The sequence below is a fragment of the Aquarana catesbeiana genome, linkage group LG11 (genome assembly GCF_042186555.1).
Source record: "Aquarana catesbeiana isolate 2022-GZ linkage group LG11, ASM4218655v1, whole genome shotgun sequence".
NCBI lineage: Eukaryota > Metazoa > Chordata > Amphibia > Anura > Ranidae > Aquarana > Aquarana catesbeiana.
Window position 1 is genome coordinate 91100120 of NC_133334.1, and position 10963 is coordinate 91111082.

The window sequence follows — 10963 nt, forward strand, 5'->3', positions numbered from 1 at the left end:
CTTTTGGTGGTATTTGATCACCTCTTTGGTTTTTATTTTTTGCGCAAAAAATAAAAAAAGACCGAAATTTTTGAAAAAAAACAAGTTTTTCTTTGTTTCTCTTAAAAATTTTTGTAAATAAGTACGTTTTCTTCTTCAATGACGGCACTGATATGGCTGCACTGATGGGCACTGATAAGGCGGCACTGAAGGGCACCGATGAGGTGTCACCAATGAGGTGGCACTGACGGGCACTGATGATGGGCACTGATAGGTGGCACTGATAGGTGGCACTGATGGGCACTGATAGGTGGCACTGGTATGCGGCACTGATGGGCACTCATAGGTGGCACTGATGAGCATTCATAGGCGGCACTGATGGGCACTCGTAGGTGGCATTGATGGGTACTTATGGGTGGCACTGATGGGTACTTTTGGGTGGCACTGATAGGTGGCATGGATGGGCACTGATGGGCACTGATAGGTGGGCACTGATGGGCACGAATGGGCACTGACAGGTGGCACCGATGGACACTGATGGGTGGCACAGATGACACTGATTGGTGGCACTGATGACACTGATGGGTGGCATTTCTGGGCATCACTGATATATAATGGTGCCAGTCAGTGCTCATTTGTGGGCACTGATTGGCACAGATTGGGCATAATTTGCACATGTGGATGGCCATGGGGTACATACCTGGCCATTCACATGTTGCCCCCTTCCCTGGTGGTCCTGGCTGCTTCCCTGGTGGTCTAGTGTGGGCATCTGAGGGGGGGCTGCACTGATAAACAATCCTCCCTGTCAGGAGAGCCACCGATCGGCTTTCCTCTACTCACGTTTGTCAGACGCGAGTGAGAAAAAGCCGATCAATGGCTTTTCCTATTGACATTGTGATCAGCTGTGATTGGACACGGCTGATCACGTGGTAAAGAGCCTCCACCGGAGGCTCTTTACCAAGATCAGTGGAGCGGTGTGTCAAACTGACACACCGCTCCACTGATCGCCGCGATGTGCGCCCCCGCGGGCGCGCAGCGGCTGTTATCCTGCTGGACGTCATATGATGCCCAGTCAGGATAACTGAACCACTGCCCGGCCGTCAATCTGCTATAGCCCGGGCTGGAAGTGGTTAAACTTACCTTAAAGTGGTTGTAAACCTCAGACGTAAAATATGAACAAAGCATATCCCTCTATAGTGTGTACTTGTCTCAATACAGAGCACTAAGTGTCATTTCCGTCCACTGCCCCGTTCCTCTGTTATCAGCATGAGTCACTTCTGGCAAGTTTTCCTGACACCAAGAGAAAACTGGTGACATGGGGGGGGGGGCACAGCTTGTGATTGACAACCTCAGCTCTGTTCCTGTGTGAAGGGGCATCTGTCGCTTCCTTCCAATCAGCTGTCAGAGCTCTCCTCACAGATGTAACTTAGCTCTCCGCCCTCTGCTTTTCAGAGCTGAGAGATCCTGTGTAAATTCTGCACTTTGAATGGATGTCGGGGAAAGATGGCTGTAGATAAACAGGTACAACTTATGTAGTAGGATTTGTTTCATCTCTGTCCATCACCTGAGGCCAGTCACTTCACTGGGTATATGTTAGGATTTACAACCAATTTAAACCATCCCTAAAACTTGTGGTCATGTGATGACCACTGCCTCTTCTGCCTACCCTGTGCAGTAGGCTGCAGATAGGCTTTGGCAGCACTCTCATGTTGAAACATTTTGACATGAGTGCACTGTCCTAAGACTACATTTTCCAGCATGCAATGAACAAACAAACAAATAAGGGAAAATGTCTTTGCTACTGGGGACTGGTGAACCTAGGCAGTGTGAAAATGCAACTGCCTGCATCCCAAAGCAATACAGGGGGTCTGTCCATAACAGCCTGGGTTTACAAGAAGAGGCTGAACAATACTCAGGTGTCAGCCAACCTGGAAATGCTAAATTTACAACACAGCAGCATGCACAAGTAAGGTAAACATTACACCATTATCTTCATTTTAACACTCAGCAGAACCAAAAGGTGGTCTTTCAAAATGAATAAAAGAAAAAGTATTTGAAGGTTAGCTGATAGCATAGTAGGCTATGCATCACATATTCCATGCTAAGAACATTTTTAAGAAAACTGCATTGTGACTTTCATTTAATAATGGCAGAAAATGTTTTTGACACTGCATAGATCAGCCACACAGTCAGTAAGCAGTGTAATTATTTTTTTCAACTAATTTATATGTGTTTAAATAGGCATACTAACGTAATCTTAAAGTGATATTAAAGGCTTTCTTTTTTTTTTTTTTTTACATAACAAACACGTTACACTCAACTTCTCTGTGCAATGGTTTTGCACAGAGCAGCCCTGATCCTCCTTCACTGGTCCCTCGCCTGCGCTCCTGGCCCCTCCTTCGTGCTGAGTGCCCCCAGATCAAACAGTTTGCAATGGGGGCACACAAGCAGGCTTGTTCCTGAGCCACGTCTCTGAGTGTCTATTCTCACACACAGAGCCGCAGCTCAGCCCTGTCCCCTTTCTCTATGGGCATACTGGCTGTGATTGACAGCATCAGGAGCCAATGGCTCCTGCTGCTGTCTCAGCCAATGAGGTGGGACAGTCCCCAGATAGCCAAGGCTGAATGGGGATCAGGTATGTATTGTGGGGGGCTGCACAGAGAAGGTTTTTTAGAATGCATGAAGGTAAAAAACTTTGAGCCTTTAGAACCGCTTTAACTTAAATATTATAGATTGGGCAGGAGAACAATTACCAATGCATCTGGTGAAGAATTAGTCATCTCCTCGCCTCCCTGCCAGTCTGTTGCCTTTTGAGCAAGAAGTTCCCCGTTGAAATCAATGAATTCTCACAACAATGATAGAGAAAGCTGTGTGTAAACTGTGTAAAAATGAACTGCTAAATAGTATCTCATTAACATCCTGTACCTTATAAGTTCTTGTCAATTTGCAATTTTTGAACACTAACTGCTATGGCATTTATATTTTTTCCTGCTGGTAAAGCCTGTATACACTGTTTTTTTGTACTTGCCCCAATCTCATTTGTAAAAGTAATCTCTCATTCATGTTACATTGTTTCTAAAACTTAAGCTTTTGGTTCTAGTCCATACTTTGTTTATGTCATATCTTCATCTTTTGATGAAAACATGTAGAATTGGAATAGTGGCATTTACATTTGAATTTTTGTGCAAACTGTAAAAACATACTTACCAGGAGAAACTATAGTGCCGTTAAAATTGCACATACACCTGGTGGTAGAAAACGATTCTGTGCCTGCTGTAACTGATCGTGATGTCTTGGTAACAGTGATTTTAGTGCTACTACTTCCAAATGTAGATGAAGTTGATTGTTTAGTTGACCTAGGTTGTTGAGAACTGAATCGTTCCTTGGTGGTCGCTGCTGTCCTCTCAGTGGTTTTAATAGAAATTGGTCCACGGGAGGTGGATTTTTTAACTTCAGATTCTGTAGTTGATTTGGGAGATGCAGTGCTTACTTTATGATATGTAGCTGTGGTTGTTACAGGCTTACTTGATGTAGACCTGTGGGCAGATGTCACTTCCCCAGATTCTGTAGACATTTTAGTGGTTTTAATAGAAACTGGTCTACGGGAGGTCGATTTTTCATGTTCAGATTCTGTAGTTGATCTGTGGTATGCATTGCTTACTTTATGAGATGTAGCTGTGGTTGTTATAGGTTTACTTGATGTAGACCTGTGGGCAGATGTCACTTCACCAGATGCTGTAGATGTTTTAGTGGTTTTCAAAGAAATTGGTCCATGGGAAGTGGATTTTGCATGTTCAGATTCTGTAGTTAATTCATGGGAGGCTGTGCTTACGTTTTGAGATGTCGCTTTTGTTGTTATAGGCTTACTTGATGTTGACTTGTGGGCAGATGTAACTTCCTCAGATTCTGTAGACATTTTAGTGGTTTTAATAGAAATTGGTCTATGGGTGGTGGATTTTTCATGTTCAGATTCTGTACTTGATCTGTGCGATGCAGTGCTTACTTTATGAGTTGTAGCTGTGGTTGTTATAGGCTTACTTGATGTAGACCTGTGGGCAGATGTCACTTCAGCAGATGCTGTAGATGTTTTAGTGGTTTTCAAAGAAATTGGTCCATGGGAAGTGGATTTTTCATGTTCAGATTCTGTAGTTGATTCATGGGATACAGTGCTAACTTTATGAGATGTTGCCTTGGTTGTAATAGGCTTCACATATGTAGACTTGTGAGCAGATGTCTCTTCTCCAGATTCTGTAGACATTTTAGTGGTTTTAATAGAAAATGGTCTATGGGAGGTAGATTTTTCATGTTCAGATTCTGTAGTTGATCTGTAGGATGCAGTGCTTACTTTATGAGATGTAGTTTTTGTTGTTATAGGCTTACTTGATGTGGACTTGTGGACAGATGTAACTTCCCCTGAATTTGTAGACATTTTAGTGGTTTTAACAGAAATTGATCCCTGGGAGGTGGATTTTTTAGATTCAGATTCTGTAGTTGATTTTGGAGATGCAGTGCTTACTTTATGAGATGTAGCTGTGGTTGTTATAGGCTTACTTGATGTAGACCAGTGGGCAGATGTCACTTCACCAGATTCTGTAGATGTTTTAGTGGTTTTCAAAGAAATTGGTCCATGGGAAGTGGATTTTCCATGTTCAGATTCTGTAGTTGATTCATGGGATGCAGTGCTAACTTTATGAGATGTTGCCTTAGTTGTAATAGGCTTCCCAGATGTAGACTTGTGAGCAGATGTCACTTCCCCAGATTCTGTAGACATTTTAGTGGTTTTAATAGAAAATGGTCTATGGGAGGTGGATTTTTCACGTTCAGATTCTGTAGTTGATTCATGGGATGCAGTGCTTACTTTATGAGATGTAGTCTTTGTTGTTTTAGGCTTACTTGATGTGGACTTGTGGACAGATGTAACTTCCCCTGAATTTGTAGACATTTTAGTGGTTTTAACAGAAATTGATCCCTGGGAGGTGGATTTTTTAGATTCAGATTCTGTAGTTGATTTGGGAGATGCAGTGCTTACTTTATGAGATGTAGCTGTGGTTGTTATAGGCTTACTTGATGTAGACCAGTGGGCAGATGTCACTTCACCAGATTCTGTAGATGTTTTAGTGGTTTTTAAAGAAATTGGTCCATGGGAAGTGGATTTTCCATGTTCAGATTCTGTAGTTGATTCATGGGATGCAGTGCTTACTTTATGAGATGTAGCTGTGGTTGTTATAGGCTTACTTGATGTAGACCTGTGGGCAGATGTCACTTCACCGGATGCTGTAGATGTTTTAGTGGTTTTCAAAGAAATTGGTCCATGGGAAGTGGATTTTCCATGTTCAAAATTTGTAGTTGAATCATGGGATGCAGTGCTAACTTTATGAGATGTTGCCTTGGTTGTAATAGGCTTCACAGATGTAGACTTGTGAGCAGATGTCTCTTCCCCAGATTCTGTAGACATTTCAGTGGTTTTAATAGAAAATGGTCTATGGGAGGTGGATTTTTCATATTCAGATTCTGTAGTTGATCTGTGGGATGCAGTGCTTACTTTATGAGATGTAACTGTGGTTGTTATAGGCTTACTTGATGTAGACTTATGGGCAGATGTCACTTCACCAGATGCTGTAGATGTTTTAGTGGTTTTCAAAGAAATTGGTCCATGGGAAGTGGATTTTCCATGTTCAGATTCTGTAGTTGATTCATGGGATGCAGTGCTAACTTTATGAGATGTTGCTTTAGTTGTAATAGGCTTCACAGATGTAGACTTGTGAGCAGAAGTCACTTCCCCAGATTCTGTAGACATTTTAGTGGTTTTAATAGAAATTGGTCTATGGGAGGTGGATTTTTCATGTTCAGATTCTGTAGTTGATCTGTGGGATGCAGTGCTTACTTTATGAGATGTAGCTGTGGTTGTTATAGGCTTACTTGATGTAGACCTGTGGGCAGATGTCACTTCACCAGATGCTGTAGATGTTTTAGTGGTTTTCAAAGAAATTGGTCCATGGGAAGTGGATTTTCCATGTTCAGATTCTTTAGTTGATTCATGGGATGCAGTGCTAACTTTATGGGATGTTGCTTTGGTTGTAATAGGCTTCACAGATGTAGACTTGTAAGCAGATGTCACTTCCTCAGATTCTGTAGACATATTAGTGGTTTTAATAGAAAATGGTCTATGGGAGGTGGATTTTTCACGTTCAGATTCTGTAGTTGATTCATGGGATGCAGTGCTTACTTTATGAGATGTAGTCTTTGTTGTTATAGGCTTACTTGATGTGGACTTGTGGACAGATGTAACTTCCCCTGAATTTGTAGACATTTTAGTGGTTTTAACAGAAATGGATCCCTGGGAGGTGGATTTTTTAGATTCAGATTCTGTAGTTGATTTGGGAGATGCAGTGCTTACTTTATGAGATGTAGCTGTGGTTGTTAAAGGCTTACTTGATGTAGACCTGTGGGCATATGTCACTTCACCAGATGCTGTAGATGTTTTAGTGGTTTTCAAAGAAATTGATCCATGGGAAGTGGATTTTCCATGTTCAGATTCTGTAGTTGATTCATGGGATGCAGTGCTAACTTCATGAGATGTTGCCTTGGTTGTAATAGGCTTCACAGATGTAGACTTGTGAGCAGTTGTCACTTCCCCAGATTCTGTAGACATTTTAGTGGTTTTAATAGAAATTGGTCTATGGGAGGTGGATTTTTCATGTTCAGATTCTGTAGTTGATCTGTGGGATGCAGTGCTTACTTTATGAGATGTAGTCTTTGTTGTTATAGGCTTACTTGATGTGGACTTGTGGACAGATGTAACTTCCCCTGAATTTGTAGACATTTTAGTGGTTTTAACAGAAATTGATCCTTGCGAGGTGGATTTTTTAGATTCAGATTCTGTAGTTGATTTGGGAGATGCAGTGCTTACTTTATGAGATGTAGCTGTGGTTGTTAAAGGCTTACTTGATGTAGACCTGTGGGCAGATGTCACTTCACCAGATGCTGTAGATGTTTTAGTGGTTTTCAAAGAAATTGGTCCATGGGAAGTGGATTTTCCATGTTCAGATTCTATAGTTGATTCATGGGATGCAGTGCTAACTTTATGAGATGTTGCCTTGGTTGTAATAGGCTTCACAGATGTAGACTTGTGAGCAGTTGTCACTTCCCCAGATTCTGTAGACATTTTAGTGGTTTTAATAGAAATTGGTCTATGGGAGGTGGATTTTTCATGTTCAGATTCTGTAGTTGATCTGCGGGATGCAGTGCTTACTTTATGAGATGTAGTCTTTGTTGTTATAGGCTTACTTGATGTGGACTTGTGGACAGTTGTAACTTCCCCTGAATTTGTAGACATTTTAGTGGTTTTAACAGAAATGGATCCCTGGGAGGTGGATTTTTTAGATTCAGATTCTGTAGTTAATTTGGGAGATGCAGTGCTTACTTTATAAGATGTAGCTGTGGTTGTTATAGGCTTACTTGATGTAGACCTGTGGGCAGATGTCACTTCAACAGATGCTGTAGATGTTTTAGTGGTTTTCAAAGAAACTGGTCCATGGGAAGTGGATTTTCCATGTTCAGATTCTGTAGTTGATTCATGGGATGCAGTGCTAACTTTATGAGATGTTGCCTTGGTTGTAATAGGCTTCACAGATGTAGACTTGTGAGCAGATGTCACTTCCCCAGATTCTGTAGACATTTTAGTGGTTTTAATAGAAAATGGTCTATGGGAGGTGGATTTTTCATGTTCAGATTCTGTAGTTGATCTGTGGGATGGAGTGCTTACTTTATGAGAGGTAGCTATGGTTGTTATAGGCTTACTTGATGTAGACTTGTGGGTAGATGTCACTTCACCAGATGCTGTAGATGTTTTAGTGGTTTTAAAAGAAATTGGTCCATGGGAAGTGGATTTTCCATGTTCAGATTCTGTAGTTGATTCATGGGATGCAGTGCTTAGTTTATGAGATGTTGCCTTGGTTGTAATAGGCTTCACAGATGTAGACTTGTGAGCAGATGTCACTTCCCCAGATTCTGTAGACATTTTAGTGGTTTTAATAGAAAATGGCCTATGGGAGGTGGATTTTTCATATTCAGATTCTGTAGTTGATCTGTGGGATGCAGTGCTTACTTTATGAGATGTAGTCTTTGTTGTTATAGGCTTGCTTGATGTGAACTTGTGGACAGATGTAACTTCCTCTGAATTTGTAGACATTTTAGTGGTTTTTACAGAAAATGATCCCTGGGAGGTGGATTTTTTAGATTCAGATTCTGTAGTTGATTTGGGAGATGCAGTGCTTACTTTATGAGATGTAGCTGTGGTTGTTATAGGCTTACTTGATGTAGACCAGTGGGCAGATGTCACTTCACCAGATTCTGTAGATGTTTTAGTGGTTTTTAAAGAAATTGGTCCATGGGAAGTGGATTTTCCATGTTCAGATTCTGTAGTTGATTCATGGGATGCAGTGCTTACTTTATGAGATGTAGCTGTGGTTGTTATAGGCTTACTTGATGTAGACCTGTGGGCAGATGTCACTTCACCGGATGCTGTAGATGTTTTAGTGGTTTTCAAAGAAATTGGTCCATGGGAAGTGGATTTTCCATGTTCAAAATTTGTAGTTGATTCATGGGATGCAGTGCTAACTTTATGAGATGTTGCCTTGGTTGTAATAGGCTTCACAGATGTAGACTTGTGAGCAGATGTCTCTTCCCCAGATTCTGTAGACATTTCAGTGGTTTTAATAGAAAATGGTCTATGGGAGGTGGATTTTTCATATTCAGATTCTGTAGTTGATCTGTGGGATGCAGTGCTTACTTTATGAGATGTAACTGTGGTTGTTATAGGCTTACTTGATGTAGACTTATGGGCAGATGTCACTTCACCAGATGCTGTAGATGTTTTAGTGGTTTTCAAAGAAATTGGTCCATGGGAAGTGGATTTTCCATGTTCAGATTCTGTAGTTGATTCATGGGATGCAGTGCTAACTTTATGAGATGTTGCTTTAGTTGTAATAGGCTTCACAGATGTAGACTTGTGAGCAGAAGTCACTTCCCCAGATTCTGTAGACATTTTAGTGGTTTTAATAGAAATTGGTCTATGGGAGGTGGATTTTTCATGTTCAGATTCTGTAGTTGATCTGTGGGATGCAGTGCTTACTTTATGAGATGTAGCTGTGGTTGTTATAGGCTTACTTGATGTAGACCTGTGGGCAGATGTCACTTCACCAGATGCTGTAGATGTTTTAGTGGTTTTCAAAGAAATTGGTCCATGGGAAGTGGATTTTCCATGTTCAGATTCTGTAGTTGATTCATGGGATGCAGTGCTAACTTTATGGGATGTTGCCTTGGTTGTAATAGGCTTCACAGATGTAGACTTGTGAGCAGATGTCACTTCCCCAGATTCTGTAGACATTTTAGTGGTTTTAATAGAAAATGGTCTATGGGAGGTGGATTTTTCACGTTCAGATTCTGTAGTTGATTCATGGGATGCAGTGCTTACTTTATGAGATGTAGTCTTTGTTGTTATAGGCTTACTTGATGTGGACTTGTGGACAGATGTAACTTCCCCTGAATTTGTAGACATTTTAGTGGTTTTAACAGAAATGGATCCCTGGGAGGTGGATTTTTTAGATTCAGATTCTGTAGTTGATTTGGGAGATGCAGTGCTTACTTTATGAGATGTAGCTGTGGTTGTTAAAGGCTTACTTGATGTAGACCTGTGGGCATATGTCACTTCACCAGATGCTGTAGATGTTTTAGTGGTTTTCAAAGAAATTGGTCCATGGGAAGTGGATTTTCCATGTTCAGATTCTGTAGTTGATTCATGGGATGCAGTGCTAACTTTATGAGATGTTGCCTTGGTTGTAATAGGCTTCACAGATGTAGACTTGTGAGCAGTTGTCACTTCCCCAGATTCTGTAGACATTTTAGTGGTTTTAATAGAAATTGGTCTATGGGAGGTGGATTTTTCATGTTCAGATTCTGTAGTTGATCTGTGGGATGCAGTGCTTACTTTATGAGATGTAGTCTTTGTTGTTATAGGCTTACTTGATGTGGACTTGTGGACAGATGTAACTTCCCCTGAATTTGTAGACATTTTAGTGGTTTTAACAGAAATTGATCCTTGCGAGGTGGATTTTTTAGATTCAGATTCTGTAGTTGATTTGGGAGATGCAGTGCTTACTTTATGAGATGTAGCTGTGGTTGTTAAAGGCTTACTTGATGTAGACCTGTGGGCAGATGTCACTTCACCAGATGCTGTAGATGTTTTAGTGGTTTTCAAAGAAATTGGTCCATGGGAAGTGGATTTTCCATGTTCAGATTCTATAGTTGATTCATGGGATGCAGTGCTAACTTTATGAGATGTTGCCTTGGTTGTAATAGGCTTCACAGATGTAGACTTGTGAGCAGTTGTCACTTCCCCAGATTCTGTAGACATTTTAGTGGTTTTAATAGAAATTGGTCTATGGGAGGTGGATTTTTCATGTTCAGATTCTGTAGTTGATCTGTGGGATGCAGTGCTTACTTTATGAGATGTAGCTGTGGTTGTTATAGGCTTACTTGATGTAGACCTGTGGGCAGATGTCACTTCACCAGATGCTGTAGATGTTTTAGTGGTTTTCAAAGAAATTGGTCCATGGGAAGTGGATTTTCCATGTTCAGATTCTGTAGTTGATTCATGTGATGCAGTGCTAACTTTATGGGATGTTGCCTTGGTTGTAATAGGCTTCACAGATGTAGACTTGTGAGCAGATGTCTCTTCCCCAGATTCTGTAGACATTTTAGTGGTTTTAACAGAAATTGATCCCTGGGAGGTGGATTTTTTAGATTCATATTCTGTAGTTGATTTGGGAGATGCAGTGCTTACTTTATGAGATGTAGCTGTGGTTGTTAAAGGCTTACTTGATGTAGACCTGTGGGCAGATGTCACTTCACCAGATACTGTAGATGTTTTACTGGTTTTCAAAGAAATTGGTCCATGGGAAGTGGATTTTCCATGTTCAGATTC

At 41.1% G+C, this 10963-nt stretch overlaps 1 protein-coding gene across 1 annotated transcript in view; it reads right to left on the reverse strand.

Moving 5' to 3' along the window:
- Positions 1-10963, reverse strand: part of LOC141111709 (uncharacterized) — an 85737-nt gene that overhangs the window by 19338 nt on the left and 55436 nt on the right. Inside the window, 3 exon segments of the mRNA XM_073603854.1 lie at positions 3187-6316; positions 6548-6860; positions 7542-10783. Of these exon segments, the coding sequence (XP_073459955.1) occupies positions 3187-6316; positions 6548-6860; positions 7542-10783 (6685 nt within the window).